The 20,000-nt window shown below is 44.1% G+C and overlaps 1 protein-coding gene across 2 annotated transcripts in view; it reads right to left on the bottom strand.

The window, feature by feature from the left end:
• LOC123506514 (protein white-like) overlaps positions 1 to 20,000 on the bottom strand; it is a 67,399-nt gene that overhangs the window by 21,701 nt on the left and 25,698 nt on the right. Inside the window, exons 1-3 of one of the 2 annotated variants that reach the window (XM_045258654.1) lie at positions 3,496 to 4,101; positions 1,143 to 1,302; positions 208 to 446 (exon numbers count right to left, since the gene is read on the bottom strand). In XM_045258654.1, coding sequence (XP_045114589.1) covers positions 208 to 446; positions 1,143 to 1,302; positions 3,496 to 3,549 — 453 coding nt within the window. In that variant the 5' untranslated portion in view covers positions 3,550 to 4,101. Of the gene's footprint in view, positions 1 to 207; positions 447 to 1,142; positions 1,303 to 3,495; positions 4,102 to 20,000 lie in introns of those variants that run through there. The other variant, XM_045258653.1, reaches the window with a different exon arrangement.

The following is a 20,000-nucleotide window of genomic DNA, read 5'->3' as shown; positions in this document are numbered from 1 at the left end:
ATGTCCTATCAATCGTTAACTCTTTCCTATATTCACCTATGATTGCTTGCTTGGCTTGCCCTTTTAGGCCTCTCTGATCTGTTTACCCTTGACACTTTACGATAATGAAATGTTTTATCTCGTATTGTTCGCATCGTTTGTCACCAGAGTCTAATTTTGTCTACAATATTTTCCCTCGCGTCTTAACCTTGATACTGCGCAGCCCACCTGGAAGATGAGCTGCTCCTTAACGGTGATGAGGCCGATGAAGAGGTCGTCCTGCTGCACGTAGGCGGAGCGGCTGGTCAGGGTGTCAGGATCCACGCGGCGGCCGTTCACGAAGAGGTCGCCGGTAATGCGCAGCTTGTCGTTGTTACGGTGCGTGAGAACGTTGAGAAGAGTGGTCTTGCCCGCCCCTGACGCCCCCATGATGGCCAGCAGCTCCCCAGGACGACACACGCCCGTCACTGAAATAGGGGCAACTTTGATATTACCTTGCTATCTAACATCTTCGTGCCTCTAAAAGTTACGACGGTTCTATAAAACAATGCTTGGTTGTGGAATAAAAGTCGCCTCACCTGTCTTCCTTTATCTCACCTGCCTTTTCATCTACAACAAACACCTATTCTCTTCTACTTCGTTTCATCTTCCTCTACATCTATTCAACCCATTTACCTTGCCTATTGCCTCTTTCTTTACCTATCTCTTCATATATCACAAACACCTATTTACCCAGTGGACCTTTTATCCCATTTTTTGTTGCCCTTAGCCAGTTTCCTCTCTTACATAAAAAAAATCTATCTTACTTGTTTCATTTTTTCTTTACATCTACCCAACTTCATTTACCTATTCCCTTTTACCTTACCTGTCTCCTCATCCGTAATATACACCTGGTCTATTTTGTCATACCTGTTCGAGTGTCTTTTACATATACTAACCTCACCCTCTCCCTCCTTTACAGTAAACACTTGTGAGTATCCTACCTTATACGTTTCCATTTTCTTTAATTCCTAACCTAACGTAACCTAACCTAACTCTTACCTATTCCCTCTAATTTCACCTGTCTTCTCATCCGAACGAATAATATCTCTTTCTCTTTCTCTCTCTCTCTCTCTCTCTCTCTCTCTCTCTCTCTCTCTCTCTCTCTCTCTTCAGCGTCTTACCGTCCTTTAAAATGTGCTTCTCTCTCGATTCATGGGTCTTCCTCTTGAACCACCTGGAGCCCTGCGAGGATTTCAGGGTGGTGAACACGTTGACCTTATGCCAAGAGTACACCAGCTGCTCCTCCTCGCTCTCCACCACCACGGAGTTCTCGCTGCCACTCTGAAGGAGGCGAAGAAGGTGAAGAAGAGTTTGTTTAGTGTTTATTAGAAGTTTGAAGGTTTGTTACATCCCGTACCTATTTACTGCTAGGTGAACAGGGGCCACACATTAAGAGGCTTGCCCATTTGCCTCGCCGCCCCGGGACTCGAACCCGGCCCTCTCGATTGTGAGTCGAGCGTGCTAACCACTACACTACGGTGTGTGTGTGTGTGTGTGTGTGTGTGTGTGTGTGTGTGTGTGTGTGTGTGTGTGTGTGTTTTGATATTTCAGTCCTTATTTTCCTGAAGGAGGCGAAGAAGAACGGTTTTGCTTAGTGTATATCATAATTTTTTGGCTTTTTTTTTTTTTAGGGTTTTGTCTTTTCTTCTTTTGATATTTGTCTTTTTTTCTGAAGAGGGTGATGAAGAAGGAAAAGAAGTGTTTTGCTTAGTGTATCTTATAAGTTTGAGGATTTTATTTACTTAGTTTTTGTCTTGTTATTTTTTTTTCAGTTCGTATGTGTGTGTATGTGTGTCATTATGTCTGTTTTAACCTCTTCAGTACCATGAAGCGTTTTAACATTCCCTCTGCTTACTATTTGATGATTTTCTACAGCTTCGCAAACTCATGTGGGATTTAAATAATGAAGACTGTGGTAATTAATCTTCTGATCTCCATAAACCCTTCCTAATGTGAATAAAATCTAATAGTACACAAATCTTAAGGTAAAAATGTGTTCCAGTACTGAAAGGGTTAATATTTGAAACTTTTTTCCTGAAAGAGGAGAAGAAACAGAGAAGGTTTTGCTTGGTGTATACTAAAAGTGTGAGTGTTTTTTTCAGTTTTGTCTTTCTGTGTGTGTTTGGTATTCATTTTTTTTTTTTTTTTGTGTGTGTATTTCAATATTTCAGTCTTCTTCAGTTGTTGTTTTTTTCAGAATTTCGAGGGTCTATCGTTAGTTTGGGCTTTTTTTTTCCTATGTTACGGCCTATAGCGCATGTAGGCATACTTGAAGAGTATATGTGGCAAGCGCTGTTCAGCTTCCGCCCATTAGTGGCGCAGGCAATTTTATTTAAAGTGGTACCCATATTAGAGCCCATATCACCATGCAAGCGTATCTTTGGTGTAACCACCTAGAGCCTGGGTATCATGGGGACATGTAGGTAACTTTAAACCACTCGACAAATGGCATAGCTTCAAAGCGGTTTGTGGTGGGATTCGAATCTACTCGTGGACGTCTGCCCGATCCCACCACCACCACCTTATCCACTATTGAGTGGATAGACAATTTTTTTTTTTTATGCAGGAAAGAAAGCCAGCCAAGGACAACAAAATGTTAAATAAAAGACCCATCTGAGTGTGTGTATGTTTGTTTTTACGTTTTCAGTCTGTCATTTTTCCTATAACGTCTTTCCTTAATTTAATGAGTATGTGCACATTTGGTCCACTCTCTCTCTCTCTCTCTCTCTCTCTCTCTCTCTCTCTCTCTCTCTCTCTCTCTCTCTCTCTCTCTCTCTTACACATATCAGGGTCCCGCGGTCAGGGCCAAGTACTAGCACTCTTACTTAAGCACGTATCTCATTGTACTACCGCTTGGACTTGTGATTAAGTATTGAATGATGAAATTTTGTTAGGTACAGTAAGAATCAGAAGTCAGCATGCCACACCAAGACTTCTGATTTCCTCCCACCACCTCCATTACATTGAAAAGGCTGTATTGTGGACGATAACCTGGTTTTAAGAGTGTTTTTACGGTTCTAGTGACAGATAAGCATGATTTATACACAGTCAATGGGAGAAACAGTCTTGAGATCCAGGTTAATTATTTCTATGGTGTTTAAAAGTGGTCGTGCTGAGAGAGAATCTTGTGCACTGTTTTTTTTTTTTATGTCAGTTTGAAGTCTTACTGTGTATTAAGAATCGATTAATTGTCAGGTTATTGTAGAGAAATAATTGCAGACACACACACATACACACACACACACACACACACACACACACACACACACACACATGTTAATTACCAAACGTGAATACTTAGACACGCAATGATGTTTTACCTGTCGACAATTAGCCTCATAGAACATTTTCAGTCCCTTTATTCTCTCTCTCTCTCTCTCTCTCTCTCTCTCTCTCTCTCTCTCTCTCTCTCTCTCTCTCTCTCTCTCTCTCTCTCTCTCTCTCTCTCTCTCTCTCTCTCTCTCTCTCTCTCACCTCGGGCGTGAAGTCCCCTTTTGGTTTGGCAGAAGCTAAAAATTTCATCTTCATCTTTCTGTTTTATTCTTCTCGTTCAGTGAGTTTCAAATTTCTATAATGCTTTGTTTTTCCTTCTTTTTTTCCTTCAGTTACTGTTTTTTTTATCTCTTTGGTTAGCGTTAGTTAATGACGATTATTTCTGCGTTGACTGAATTTTTTTGGCCAATCACTTAGCTTGACTTTCCTTTTTGGCACTTCTCAGCTTTCCTTGGCACTGATCGGTGACTCACACGGGACTATCTTTTCTAACGCTCGATCGTCACCACTTGGGACTCTTCTACTTCACTTCACAGCCACTGATACACTGCAAATCACCCGTGACAAACTCAAAACCACGAAATCACTCGAAGGTTCAAGTAATATACCACCAGAACTACATTTCAATACGATGAGACAATAGGTGAAGTGAGACAGCGAGTAGGTGAAGTCAGGTGCTGCACAGGTAAGTTTCTATGGCTCCAGGTGAGTGTATGGTGTGTTTAGGTCATACAGGGTGGCTAGGCTGGTATGATGGTGATGGTGATGGTGGTGGTGCAGGTGGAGAGGGAGTGGGTGTGTGGTGTCTTGCCCAGCTCAACCCACTGTCATATTCACTGCAAGCTTCCCTCTGCCTCACTAGTCACAGCTTCCACCCCCCTTCCTCCCAAGTTTCTGTCCCCTCACCCCCCACCACTAAGTCTTCTCCCTCCTTCCTTCCCCCAGCTTGTAGTCTCTCTCTCTCTCTCTCTCTCTCTCTCTCTCTCTCTCTCTCTCTCTCTCTCTCTCTCTCTCTCTCTCTCTCTCTCTCTCTCTCTCTCTCTCTCTCTCTCTCTCTCTTCTCTTCTTCTTCTTCTTCTTCTTCTTCTTCTTCTTCTCCCTCTCCTTTCTCTTCCTCTCTTTCTGCATTTTCCTCTTTTCATCTTCATAATTTCTAAGTATCTATCCTTATGTCATTCCACTCTCTCTCTCTCTCTCTCTCTCTCTCTCTCTCTCTCTCTCTCTCTCTCTCTCTCTCTCTCTCTCTCTCTGGCCCCTTCTCCCTCTTTTCCCCTTGGCAAGCGTGTCTCTTAGTGTGTCTCTCGTATTAAAAATTTCAGTTCAAATCTGTTTTTTTTTTTTTTTCCTTCTTTTCTCTCTGTTTTAATTTTATTGTTGTAAATGTTATTGTTACATGCATATAGTTCACGTATTTCCTCTCTCTCTCTCTCTCTCTCTCTCTCTCTCTCTCTCTCTCTCTCTCTCTCTCTCTCTCTCTCTCTCTCTCGTTAAATATATGCGTTGTTTCTTACTTAGTTAAATTTGTATTTATATAATTAGAGGAGGAGGAGGAGGAGGAGGAGGAGGAGGAGGAGGAGGAGGAGGAGGAGGAGGAGGAGGAGGAGGAGGAGGAGGAGGAGGAGGAGGAGGAGGAGGAGGAGGAGGAGGAGGAGGAGGAGGAGGAGGAGGAGGAGGAGGAGGAGGAGGAGAGAAGGAGGAGGAGGAGGAGGAGGAGGAGGAGGAGGAGGAGATAAATGTCCCGTGATCATGACTTGCTTTAATCCTATTGTTAAAAGTACAACCCAAGACTCTCCTGTCACGTTCACCTGGCATCTCTCTCTCTCTCTCTCTCTCTCTCTCTCTCTCTCTCTCTCTCTCTCTCTCTCTCTCTCTCTCTCTCTCTCTCTCCACAACAAAAGTCTATGTTATGTTATCATCTTCTCTCCTCATTCTTTTTTATTCATCTTTTTTTTCTTATTTCTTTCTTGTTCTTGTTCTATTTTGTATTACCCAATTTCATTCAAGTTCTTTTAATTCCTCTCGGTCATGTTCTTCTTTTCGTCTTATTCTTCTTCCATATCCCTAAATTGTATTCCTCCTCTCCTTCTCCTCCTCCTTGTTTTTTTTTTTTTCATTAATTACTTTTATATTTTTATTTCCTATCGTCCATTTTCTACTTTTCGTCTTACTTTCCTTCCATATCCCTAAATTGTATTCCTCCTCTCTTTCTCCTCCTCCTTGTCCTTTTTTTTTTTCATTACTTACTTTTATGTGTCAATTTCATTCAAGTTGTTTTTAATTCCTCTAAGTCGTGTTCTACTTTTCGTTTTATTCTCCTTCCATATCCCTAAATTATATTCCTCCTCTCTTCTCCTCCTCCTCTTTGTTGTCCTTCTTATTGCATTACTTACTTTTATGTGTCAATTTCCTTCAAGTTTTTTTTTATTTCCTATCGTCCACTTTCTACATTTCATCATAATTTTCCTTTCTATATTCCTCAGTTTCACTCTTACACTCCTTTAGTTCCTTTTCCTTCACGTCACGCAGCCACTCCCTCTTCCTCGCCATCGTGACACAATAACTCCGTGGTCTTTCGTTGGCTCTTGGTATGACTTATATATTCCATTGTGAGCCTCAGACTTCACTCCCAGACCCACCAACACAGAGGTACATGCTAATCCCTGTTGCAAATCTCACGGTCATCTTCTGGTGGCTCAAATCTTCCTGCCCCAAGTCAGAATTCCAAGAGGAGGTGTTACTGTTATCTTTTCATTCAAACCATGACATGATACGCTCTTTTTATTATTATTATTAAGCCCGTTAGTTGCAAAATCAGTGTTGGTTGCAGGTGAATATGAAAAGGGATGATGATTAGGATATTACACACACACACACACACACACACATAAACTGGAGCCCTCGACAGCTTATTCTTGCTAAACACTCTTGCTAAACCTCACTGACGAAGGTGTGACTCTCCGGAGGGTGTGGCTACATTCATTTTGTCTCGAATGTTGGCAAGTGTTCTTTCTTTCATGTGTAAAAGTGTTTCTGGGTTAGGGCAACGAAAAGGCAGTACATTAAACGGCCCATTGAGGTGTTAATTCCCAGTGATAGCAGCCAAACAAACTGCTAATGAATAACTTTTGACATGAATAGGTGTGGTATTTTATGACTGTATTTTTCTTCTTCTTTCTTTTTATTTTATTTTTTCCTCTTCTTTTCTCTTCTTGAAAAATTGTCGTAGTGAAAAGGCAAGGCGTATCTGAATCTCTCTCTCTCTCTCTCTCTCTCTCTCTCTCTCTCTCTCTCTCTCTCTCTCTCTCTCTCTCTCACTCTCTCTCTCTCTCTCTCTAACATCACATTTAAAACTTTCCATTGCTTCGTTGGATTCATTTCTCCCATTTTTTGTGTCAGACTTTTGAGGCACGCTATAGTAATTGTCACGGAGAAAGAGAATTAATTACGTTTATCATCAGAGAGAGAGAGAGAGAGAGAGAGAGAGAGAGAAATCTTATTAGTCTTCGTAATCTGGCATTTTATTGGTGAGTTCATTTTGTTTCTATCCTATTGATGCTTTTACTGTCGCAGAGAATAGATTTAGTGCACCCCCCACCCCCCTTGGAAGCTGTGTCTGGTATTTGTATTCTCTCTCTCTCTCTCTCTCTCTCTCTCTCTCTCTCTCTCTCTCTCTCTCTCTCTCTCTCTCTCTGAACACAAAAATGACGGTAAAATTGTACACTGCAACACTCAGAACAAAACTTACAACACAAAGTAATGCAATGGAGCAAAACTTTCGTGAATATTGACTATGTGGCAGTGTTGTTGTTGTTGTTGCTGCTGTTGCTGTTGCTGTTGTTGTTGTTGTTGTTGTTGTTATATGATCATTTTTCCAAGTTTCTATACGGTAAAAGAATGGAATATTTCAAGGATTTTTTCTCTTTTTTTTTCTGAAAGTTTTGAGCTAAATTTATATAAAACGCAATGTTTCACAAAGTTACGAGTTTTGATTACGAGATGGTAGAGACAATACAGAAGGAGAAGAAGAAGAAGAAGAAGAAGAAGAAGAAGAAGAAGAAGAAGAAGAAGAAGAAGAAAAGAGGAAGAATTGAAGTAACAGTATTATCAGGTGTGGCATGAAATAATGTGTGTGTGTGTGTGTGTGTGTGTGTGTGTGTGTGTGTGTGTGTGTAATTCACCACGGTCGTCTGCTTGTCACCCAGCCAGTCTTTCCTATTACGGAGCGAGCTCATAGACCGATCTTCGGGTAAGACTGAGACCACAACACACTCCACACACCGGGAAGCGAGGCCACAACCCCTCGAGTTACATCCCGTACCTATTTACTGCTAGGTGAACAGGGCCACACATTGAGACGCTCGCCCATTTGCGTCGCCGCTTCACGGGACTCGAACCCGACCCTCTCGATTGTGAGCTGAGCGTGCTAACCACTACACTACGCGGTGTGTGTGTGTGTGTGTGTGTGTGTGTGTGTGTGTGTGTGTGTGTGTGTGTGTGTGTGTGTGTGTGTGCTTGTTGGCTTGTATTTGTCATGAAGAGGGTTAACACACACACACACACACACACACACACACACACACACACAGAACTTAATCACCCATCACTTACACATAAAACAAACTCGTACTTGCCTTTATTACCACACACACACACACACACACACACACACACACACACACACACACACACACACACACACACACACACACACACACAGTCTACGTCAATACTAAATAACATCACAGAGGAACAATGCATTTTATTCAATGAAACCACGTACATACAGACGTACACGCGCCACTGTCACCATGGAATACTAAAATATCTTAATACAAAAAAGATGACACTTGTAGGAGACACAGGAGAGGATACGCAGAAGTGTTTCATGCACTGACGAAGATGGCGAAGAGAGTCCATCTAAGGCGCCTTTTTTTAACCCTCCACGTCGCCTTTTGGGTAAGTTAGACAGCGAGAAAGTCATACCGTAACACAATACCTCGCCGCCACTCGCTACACCTAACTATTTACACTCCTCATTTACTCTTGGCACGTTATTTTCACGATATGTCACTTGGGCACGTAAGGAGTCTGAGCCACACACCCCAGGCCGCCCCTCACGACCCGACGTCCACAGCTGGCCTGATGCACCGCAGAGATATTGTGGAATCCTCCTAGACGGGCGTGAATAGTGAATAAGCTGCCCATGAACGGTACTCACTCCTTTGTACGCCCATTTCTTGCTGGTGTGTGTGTGTGTGTGTGTGTGTGTGTGTGTGTGTGTGTGTGTGTGTGTGTGTGTGTGTGTGTGATGGGCATGAAGTTACAATGGTCACTTCGTCGTCATTGTACTCCTTATATCCAATCCAATTTCCTGGTATTGAGTAGAGATGTCACCGTGGCTTCCTATGTACTCCCTCTGGACTCTCATTCATCGCTGAGTGTGTGGGATGGGCGCAAAGTTACACAGATGATCCCACTGTCTCTCTCTGCACACGTCATCTCTTGAGAGGAACGTGTCACGGTCGCTCCTGCTGGTGACGTGACCGATGCTGAGGCTGATGCTTCTGTCAGGCTGGATTCTTCATTACCACTACGCTACCACGCTTCCACGAGCACCGCCTTGCCAGTGCCTGACTCCTTCCCGTCCCTGCCGTCACCTGCCGCTAGTGAAGACGCGGCAGCAGAACATGGAGTACAGGTTGGGCCCGGCTGAGTGTCGCCGTGTGCTCTGTAATGCCACCCCACATAGTCAGTCTGGCCTACCACCTCCTTGTTCCTTCCGCCCCTCAGATCAGCACCCTACCACACCTCTAGTCTTCCCTCCACTCCCTCAGCATACACTATAATCCTTACACTAACCACCACCACTACTCTGCTTCTAGTAATGCATAGTAATTCTTTATAAATGAATCATCTTAATTACCATCCACCATCATGAATTTAAGCTTCAGTCCATTTCACAAAACAAAGCAGCTAATTTCTTAAGATTGCCCTGAAATTTTGCCCGACACTAAAGTCTTAAGTAAACAAGCTGAGTAATTTCTGCTACAAATGAAGAGCAATGAATCTGACTGTCTTGCATCCCTAATCCAGAGATACATTAGTACAATCTTAGCCAAAAGCCGAGTGACCTGCTCTTTTTTTTTTTTTTTCTATGCGTGTTGTGCTTCTCCTTAAAGTGAAGTCCTCTCATCTGTTAAGAATAAAGCAACTGTCAGATTTTTACAAGACTGTCAGTAAATCAGGACAAATCTTAATGTAATTTATGGATCAGCTTGATGGAGTGACGCATCTAGTGAGCTTTTGTTTATTTTCCTGTTCTGTTACACTTGACTAGCGCCTTTCATATCAAAAAGCGAAAAACTATCAGAGGACTTCACATTAAGACAAAACACAGTAGTAATGAAGGCAGAAAGTTACTCTACTGCCACGTCAAAAGAACCCAGTTAATAGAGTGACAAACAACTCAGGGGGAGAAAAGTGTTAGTAGGATATGGAGGGGAGGTCTAATGGCGTACGTGGTCCCTGTCTCCCGGTGCCAGATGTCTCTCCAAGGCCTCTGTGACCTTGGCCTAACCCCTCATCAAGTAAAGACACCTGTTGACACCTGGCACACGTGAAGACAAAGGCGAGGTCACGCGAGTCCGAGGTCACTGGTGTTGTGTGTGTGTGTGTGTGTGTGTGTGTGTGTGTGTTTACCAGGACAGACAGGCCAAGGTTCTGATAAACGTTGCTCCACAAAAATAAATTAGGGTAGCTCATTCTGTGTGTGTGTGTGTGTGTGTGTGTGTGTGTGTGTGTGTGTGTGTGTGTGTGTGTGTGTGTGTGTGTGTGTGTGTGTGTGTGTGTGTGTGTGTGTGTGTGTGTGTGCCTTTACCGGAATCAATACGTCTTTCCACTTATAGACGCGTAACTACCATTACCTCCCTTGCCTTACTGCCGCTTGCTATCTTCTATCTGTTCATTCCCTGATCTATCTACTCCTCCGCCATGCCTGTGTCTCCGCTAACACTCTTTGCTACCATTATTACCATTGCCCCATCCTGCCCCTCCCGGCTGGCGCCACGTGGATAAGTATTATTGCCCATCATTAAGAAAAGCAATGAAGGAATGGAGGAAGGGAAGAATGGAGGAAGGGAGGAAGAAGAAAAGAAAATGAGAGAAAGAAAAAAGGAAGGCAATATGCGTACAAAAGTAAATGAGATGGCAAGGAACAAGGTTATCATTATAATAATGGAAGCAAAAAAGAGAGAGAGAGAGAGAGAGAGAGAGAGAGAGAGAGAGAGAGAGAGAGAGAGAGAGAGAGAGAGAGAGAGAGAGTAGCTGGATTAGACAGACAAAAGACAATTACAGAGACAGATAGACAGAAAAACGAAAGAAAGAAAGAAAGAAAGAAAGAAAGAAAAAAGAAAAAGACGAGACCATAGACACTGACAAACAGACAGAAAGAAAACGAAGAAAAAGAAAACCCAAGACGGAAAACCTAATTAAAACCAAGGAGAATTAGCAAATATTACATACCTCTCCACGCATTACAGTTCTTACCTTGCCTTTCATTCCCCACTACCCCTGCATACCTAACAGCCTTGACTATACATGGAGGAGGAGGAGGAGGAGGAGGGAAGGAGACCAAATGGAAGGAGGTCAAAGCAGGTGGAGAGGGAACAGTGACCACTCAAGGAGATTAAAACAAAAGTGATAAGAGCCTTCACAGCGGCCAAGTCAGCTGTTCTCCCTGCCAGTATAATGTGATAGAGAGCCCTACCTGTAAGGGCAACCCAATTATGGGGCTGTGTTGGGGCTGGTGTGCGTGTGGTCAATTCATGTGAGTTGTGATGTACGTGTGGGGGGGCGGTTTTGATGCTTCTACTTGTGGTTATAACTGGTGAGAGCTTCCATGTGTCAGTTGTGTGGACGGTGGTGTCTCTTCAAGGGTCAGTTTCTAAAGCAGCAGTGAAGGTCGTGACAGGGAGAGTCGGTGGGAGTTCCGTGTCGTTTCGTGGTTGTCGGTAATTGTGCAGGTCAGTGTCTTGGATGTGACCAGTGCCTGTGGTGTCTGTGGTGTCAATATTTGCCGGGCTATTGCTGTATACCTGTCGGGGATTTAGTACTAATGGGAATGTCGGAACCTGTATCGGGGTGTCGGTACTGTTGGGAATTTCTTGACTTGTAGGGGTGTCAGTACTGGTGGGAGTCAGCACCACTGGAAGTGAGGGTGAGCACTGTCAGGGGTGGGAGTCAGTACCTGTGAAGGGGAGGCCGGCAGTCTGCGGGCCGACCGGAACCAAGGGTCGCTGTCCCTGCTCAAGGTGTTGTTGACGTGGTGTGCGGAGGACGGCGTCACGCCCTCTGTACTCTTCATCAGCTGGTGCCCCGCCGCTTCCTGCGCCTCGTCACCTGCACTGGGAGCCGACAGCACCCTGATCACGCCGCGGGCCGGGCTGGGTTCGCTGCGGTGGTTCAGCAGCAGGTCTCCTCGCGGAGTGGGGTACAGGGGCGACCTGGCGCGGGACGCCTCGGCCACGGGACGCACCACGATCACCTCGTCCTGGGAGAGCGTGGTGAACCTGTCGTCCTCAGACACGCGGGGCGGCGAGGCGCATAGAGAGGGCTGGGCGTGGGCGGTGGGGCGGCGCCGGAACTCAGGAGTGTTGCTGCGGGAGAATATTTCCTGCAGGTGGAAGATCTCGGAATGGCGGCGGGATTCCTTCAGGCGGCCCCGCCCACGGCACACGCTGCTGGCTGAGCGGGCGACGCCTCCCGCGGTCTGGCCAACGGACGCGAGGGCACTCTCTGATCTGACTGACAGAGCAACGCTGCTGGCGTCACTCTCTGCGTCACTGTCAGCGGCGGGGCGGGCAGGCGGAGGGTCGCTCACCGTGGTGTGGGCGGTGCGGGTGTCGGACAGCCCCGGGGACGAGTGGTTGGCGGGCATGGCTGGGGCTGCCTGCAGGTGCTGGTCGAGGTGGGAGGCTCCTGCTTTCGCCGCCTTCAGCTGTGCCTCGCCTACGATGAGGTTGGTGTCGGGGAAGTCCGGATCCGGGGAAGAGGAGGAGGCGCTCAGCTCCTGGATGTACTTGCGGTACATGGCCTGGAGGTGGCGGCCTCACACCGCCGCCGCCGCCGGTGCAGCACCCCTGCAGCACCTGGGCCGCATCACGCCCACTTGCAAGTGTTCTGACAACGCACTGGCCAGGAGACATGCCGCTGGCCCTCCACCGCCCTCCGCTCCATCACGCTTGAACCTCACGTGCTTGTTGTACATGGTCTTGGCCGGTCAGCAGTGAGCCTCGCTGCCACGGCCAGGCGGGACGAGCCTCGCTGGCCGTGCAGGGACCGCCTCGCCCGCGGGACTGTTCCTTCACGCGGGGCTCCAACGCGTCGAGTGAGGGGCCTTGGGCGGCGACGCACGGGGCAGGCCTCGGAGCGGTGAGTGGCGTGGCTCAAAGTGTTGTCAGTCATGCAGTGCACAACGGGAAGGGACGTCCGTCATGATGGTGTCACTGGCTGCACTGCTACTTGCCAGGGAAAGCCTCAGCTGGAACAGTAGCGGTGGTGGTGATGGTGGTGGTGGCGGTGGTGGTGGTTGCGGCAGGTCGGGGCTGATGTGCGTGTGTGCCTGAGCTCAGCGTCACACTAACTTGGTCCTTCGGTCTTGCTATTCCCTCTCACGCACTCTCTGCCCCCCCTTCTCTGCCCCTCCCCCTCACACTCCAGCCACGGTTCCTTTCTCCACCACCGCCACCACCACTTTCCATTCCTCCCTACTCCCTCCCTCCCTCTGCCACATTCACGCTCCCTCCGACAAGGATTATCAGCGCCACGCCTCGCCGCCCTACACGCTCCCTTCCCTGCACCTTCATCTTCTCACCTCCAAACACTCACCGTCTTATTTCACATTACAATATCCCTCCACTACAATACGTGTTATTATCAAGGTATATGTCCCTTCCCTGTTCAAAGAGTGTAGTTTTATGTTTTAACTGCAGAATGAAGACAAAAATATATCGCCACCAATAACAGCTCTGGTTTTATGGATGTATACAACTAAAGGTACAATGAACTTCTGTTTGCCATTAGGAAATAAATAAAGAGCAACAATAATGATAATAGTAACATAAAACTTAACGAAATGACATTACACCAACACAACGAAATGGAAAACAAGCAAACGGAACTTAATGAAACCAGCACAGGTGCATGAGAAGGACAATTAAGGACATAACGAATGAATGAAAAATACAGAGTCTCGGAGAATGAAGGAATAACAAAATAATCAAACAAGTCGATCACCTCACGAAAACCTTAAGTGTCCGATAATTACATGCATTTTTCACCACAAACTGTTTGATGACGCAGAAAGTGGCGAAGATGATGTTAGAAAATGCACACACACACACACACACACACACACACACACACACACACACACACACACACACACACACACACACACACACACACACACACACACACACACTTTCTTAATTTCGGGTAAATCTTCATAACTTTAAGGAAACCAGCACTCAAGTGGGCCTTTTATTCTTATTTTAATATTCCGTTACCCTTGGCTGGTTTCCCTCTTGCATAAAACACACACCGTGTAGTGTAGTGGTTAGCATGCTCGACTCACAATCGAGAGGATCTGGGTTCGAGTCCCGGAGGTGGCGAGGCAAATGTGCAAGCCTTTTAATGTGTGGCCCCTGTTCACCTAGCAGTAAATAGGTACGGAATGTAACTCGAGGGCTTGTGGCCTCGCTGTCCCGGTGTGTGGAGTGTGTTGTGGTCTCAGTCCTACCCGAAGATCGGTCTATGAGCTTTGAGCTAGCTCCGTAATGGGAAAGACTGGCTGGGTGACCAGCAGGCGACCGAGGTGAATTACACACACAGTAGAATGGCTATCATCATTACCCCCTTTTACTCCTGGCGAGGAAGCGAGGCCATAACTCACCTGCATTCATCCCACACCTATTATTAGCTATTAACTCTTGCACTTGTAACTGGCACATCTCTCCTTACTCATCTACCATTCCCAGACACTTATTCTTACTGTACAGTCACGCAAAACAACATACAAGCTAAATGTTGCAGAATCTATACGCAACATCTATTTTTTTATCCTTTTTTTTTTGTGTGTGTGGTTATCAAGATCGCATTTATTGTTCTTAGTGTTTGAATTGTCCCTCATCGCACGGAAAGAATTAGCAGTTATGTGAGAAAAGGTGTGAAAGAAGGCAAACTCAACACACACGATCCCCCAACACAAGTAACACAAGACGTTGGCCAAACAAGAGGCAAGAAAAATTACCTGAAGACCCCGCTAATTAGTGCACGACAGAGGTGGGGAGTTTTTTACAGGTACGTGGGAAAACCTATCAGATTACATTATCCAAAGGTCAAACAGGTGAAGTGCTCCTGAGTGGACATTACCTGCCGTGAACCTGAAGGAACCACGCGTCAGAAGACGAAGGTGATGATAATAGTAGTGATGCATTGTAGTAGTAGTAGTAGTAGTAGTAGTAGTAGTAGTAGTAGTAGTAGTAGTAGTAGTAGTAGTAGTAGTAGTAGTAGTAGTAGTAGTAGTAGTAGTAGTAGTAGTAGTAGTAGTAGTAGTAGTAGTAGTAGTAGCAGAAGACAACAGATGAGTGGTAATCAATATTTCATTACGGCCCACCTCAATTTCAGCGTTGCACACACACACACACACACACACACACACACACATACACACAGGGTAAAAAGGTACGGTACTTGCCAATTCACCTTCTGTACCTCGTTATTCCCTTCACAAACTCGATCACGCCCCTCTATACTCGTACAAAAGAGAACAAAAACAACGCATGGATTTCTGAATAACAAAAAGAAAGGAAAGCGAAAGAAAACGGAAAACACAGACAATAGGAAGGGGTAACTAACTGAATCACACGGCACGAACTCGCTAGCAGATCATCTTTCACGAGCCGAGGTGTTGAATTGAGTTATTGCTTAAATGTCGGCTTTGAAATTACTCTCCTTCATTTATCCTTTCTCACTGTCCGCGTTTTTTTCGTTTTCTCTCTCTCTCTCTCTCTCTCTCTCTCTCTCTCTCTCTCTCTCTCTCTCTCTCTCTCTCTCTCTCTCTCGTTATCCAAGATCCATGCACTATTCTCTTTGTTTTCCCCACTCTATCTATTCTCAATCTTTCAAGCACGGATCCTTCACACTATCTAAGCTTTATGTTATCTCTCTCTCTCTCTCTCTCTCTCTCTCTCTCTCTCTCTCTCTCTCTCTCTCTCTCTCTCTCTCTCTCTCTCTCTCTCTCTTTCTTTTCCACATCTAAAAACTTATGCACTGTTTCTTTGTCTCACCATTTTCTTTATTCTCAAACAGGTACGTCTCTATGATAAGCACTGTCTATTAGTAACTCCCTCAGGTATCCCTTTACACTATCTAACTCTTGTATTATTTTTCTCTTTTCTTTTTCTCTTATCTAAAAAGTTATACACTGTTCTCTTTGTCTCACCATTTTCTTTATTCTCAAACAGGTACGTCTCTATGATAAGCACAGTGTATTAGCAACCGGGTATCCTTGAGACGAGACCGCATTAAGATTAACATTCCAGCTGGGCGTCACCTTGGCAAGTCACACGCATGTCCCTGCTCATGATACTTGTGGATCAAGAGTGACGCGACGCAAAGATCTCAAGTACAAGGTCGGATGGTAAAGGAAGGAGTAACGTGTTATTAAATACTCGGGTGGTTTTATTAGGTTTTAGTGGAAGTTATTGGGGTTTTTAAGAGTGTATGTTCTACCTCGTCTGGTTTTATTAGGTTTTAGTGGAAGTTATTGGGTTTTTAAGAGTCTGTTCTCTGCTTTGTCTGGTTTTAATAGGTTTTAGTGGCAGTTATTGGGGTTTTTAGGAGTCTGATCTTTACTTCGTCTGGTCTTATTAGGTTTTAGTGGAAGTCATTGGGGTGTTTATGCTTCCGGTGATGGTTGGCCAAAGATCGGATCATGTCAAGATTAGCAAACCCTCCAGCTCTCCTCGTATCCTGGCTCCCCCTTCACAGCTCTTCCACTCAGCTGACATGTGTGAACTAAGATATGTAAACCAAAACTAACCTAACATAACTTTAACTGAACATAACATAACCCTAAATTTACCTAACCCAAACTTTAACCTAACATAACATAACGCTAACTTTACCCTAACCCTAACATAACGCTAACTTTACCTATCCCTAACTTTAACCTAACATAACATAACGCTAACTTTAACCTAGGTTGGGTTAGGTTAACGTCAGGGTTAGGTTAGTTTTGGTTATCATATTTTATTTCACACGTCATCTCAGCTGAGTGGAAGAGCTATGAAGGGGAGCCGGGAAACGAGAAGTGGAGGGTTTGCTGATCTTGACATGAACCAAAGATCTTATACAATGAGTGTTTTAACAAGATCTAGTGGACGTTACTGTGGTTTTTAAGGATGTTTTTAGTGATTTTAATGATAGTTTAACAAGATTTTGTTTATCATCAACTATTAAAGCATTGAAGTGGAAGTTTCAGGGATTTTTAACAGTATTTCCATATTTCTATTAGTGATAACTTGACAAGGTTTTTATCTTCATCATTTTTTAAAGTCTTCTGAGATGCAGTCATGATTCTAGTGATAGTTAACAAGGATTTCAAAATACCAATAACAAAAGCACTCATAGGAACGCCATCAGTCATCCCTGAGGCCTTTGAAAACAATCGTAATGAGAGAGCAAAACGTTAAGACCAATGAACTAACGGGATCAACAGAATGAGAGTACCCTTGAGTGACAGAGTAGCGAGGTAATGACGGAAATTATCCTCGAAGCACACAGGCCACCCCAAAAACACTCGTAATAAAGCAAGGTACAGTGGAACCATGCGTGCTTTGGGGTCCGAGGGGTCTCCAAGCGCACGGGTTCGAATCCTGTCCACGGTCCGAGTGTAGGTTGGGCTTCCTCACTCAGGACAACGGTTTCCTAGCGAGTGGGCTTTGAGATAGAGGTACCACAAAAAGTATCCCCTTTAGCCCATAAACTCTCGTGAAAAGCCTACATGGTATAAATAAAAAAATAAAAAAATAATAAAAACGACACAGCGAAGTCTAGAAAGAGAAAGACTACAACAGGTTTTCTCCCTTCCGGCTCCTGTACATGTCCCAGTAAGTCACGGAAGACAAACTAAGCCTATTACATCCTGTCTTATTGTTCTTTAGGGGGCGGTGATAAATGTGAAAATGACCCGCTGTACATATCATACTTACATGAACGTTACACCTTGCTATATTTTCCTCTTTTTTCACGTAATTTGCACTGTCCTGTTGATGTCTGTCTTGTAATTGGATTCTAACATTCTTCACTAATATTCGTGACATTCTTCTTCAGTCACTAACCACACTTTTATTCTTTTTTTCTTACATATTTATACCATGTGGGCTTTTCACGCGAATTTATGGGCTAAAGGAGGTACTTTTTTCTGGGGCTACCTCAATCTGAAAGCCCATCCGCTAAGGAACTGTTACCCCGAGTAAGGAAGCCCAACCTACACTCCGACCGTGGCCAGGATTCGAACCCGTGCGCTTGGAGACCCCAGGGACCCCAAAGCGCTCATTGTTCCACTGTACCACGGCGGCTTGGATATTTTTCTTACTTTACTTTCACCTTCAAGTATTACAAGGGCTAGAAGCTGAAACATATATTCTCTTTTATTCCCTTCTTTCTTGTACGTGTTTAAAAGACTTCACGCATTGTTCACAGTGTTATAAATTGTTGCTTATCGCAGATAGAAAGTTGAAGTGCTTCTGTGAGGTTCCCGCTGACTAGATAGCGACCTCACGCAGTCTGTTCGCCTTATGGACAATGTCTCTCTTCACTACAGTGTTTGCTTTTTTTATGCTAGCTAGTTCACTTATTTCGTGGTCTATTTGCTCGTCCTTCATCTCTCGGTATTGGAATGATAGTCGTTTATGGTTGTGCTCATAAAAATTAAGTTCGTCGAGCAATAAATTAAATGATACAAGAAAAGAGTGGAATATCAAAGCATTTCTAGAACCAATACTTCTATTTCATATTTTTGGAGGAAATCAAGGTTATTTTCATCTTTCGTACCTTTGTCCAACCTCCCTAACATGTTATAACTAAAAATAAACAAAAAAAAATACGCAAACGATTTACCCTTTCAGTACTGGAACATACTTTTATCATGAATTCTTGGTGTGATTTTATTATTTATCATTTTATTATTTATTTTTGGTGTGGTTTTATTTACATTACGGAGGTTTATGGAGGTGAAAAATTAATTGCCAGAGTCTTCACTATTTTAATCCCCACATAAGTATCTAAAGCTGTATAGAATCACCAAATAGTAAGCAAAATGAATATGGAAACGCGTCATGGTACTGAAGGGATAGAAAAAAAAACACGCAAAAGAAACACGAAATTCACCACACATGACTACAAAAAAAAAAAAATCTATATCCTAATAGCAACCTGTGTCACCTAATACCTCACACGCACCCAGCACTAACACTAAGAAGAACGAAGATAGTGAAGGGACACACAAACTTCTACATAGACAAGTAAAGTATTCTACCAGTCCTTGTTTCCTTCACCACCTGCAACTCGTCGCTATGTTAAGAGTAAAGCCAGTCTCTCCAGCATGCAGTGAGGAGTGACCAACGGAGGGGAGTAATGCTTAATGAATGCCTGAATACCACATGCCGTCCACAGACCACACCGCGTCATGCCTGAGTCCCAGCCGCTTAATAATGAAAGGTTAAGATTAGTACGTTGGTTGTGGCTGGCTTAGCTCGCTTGGTACTTTTTATATAAGATACTGCCAGCTTATAGGAATGGTGGTGGTGGTGGTGGTAGTAATAGTAGTAGTAGTAGTAGTAGTAGTAGTAGTAGTAGTAGTAGTAGTAGTAGTAGTAGTAGTAGTAGTAGTAGTAGTTCTAGCAATAGTAATAAAGCAAGAACTACTACACTACTACTACTGCTACTACTACTACTACTACTAATAATAATAATAATAATAATAATAATAATAATAATAATATTACCACTACTCTTGTTAGCTACTTATTTTTACTAGTACTATGATAACACTATAAGCCCTCTTTAATTACTCTCTCTCTCTCTCTCTCTCTCTCTCTCTCTCTCTCTTTCTCTGAATAAACAAAAGACACGCGGTTTCTCTCGCCTGCGTGTGCTGAGAGTATAAAGTGTGAATAACAGGAGAGGGAGAGAGAGAGAGAGAGAGAGAGAGAGAGAGAGAGAGAGAGAGAGAGAGAGAGAGAGAGAGAGAGAGAGTGTGAGAGGGTGATCTTGTCTCTCTCCCCTTCTTCCTTCCCTCTCACACTTATCAGGTTCGAAGGAGGGAAAGGTTAGAAAAGTTTAGAGTGAAGCATATTTTCTTTATCCTCCTTGCTCATATCTGTTACATTTCTGTCCAATTATCTTCCAAACCAATGCAAACTCCATTTCAGATACGAATTATTTGGTTTACTCAGGTTTATCCAATTTATTTTTCATCTTTTTTTCATATTTTCTGGTGTAACGTGGAGGTTCTTGCATGCGCGCGTGTGTGTGTGTGTGTGTGTGTGTGTGTGTGTGTGTGTGTGTGTGTGTGTGTGACGTTACCAAGAGATGCACTACATTGATAAGATTAACAACAGGTATTTAATTTGCTGCTATAT

Source organism: Portunus trituberculatus, chromosome 20 (genome assembly GCF_017591435.1).
Source record: "Portunus trituberculatus isolate SZX2019 chromosome 20, ASM1759143v1, whole genome shotgun sequence".
NCBI lineage: Eukaryota > Metazoa > Arthropoda > Malacostraca > Decapoda > Portunidae > Portunus > Portunus trituberculatus.
Note: the sequence above shows the minus strand (reverse complement) of the source record. Positions and strands in the feature narration are given on the sequence as shown.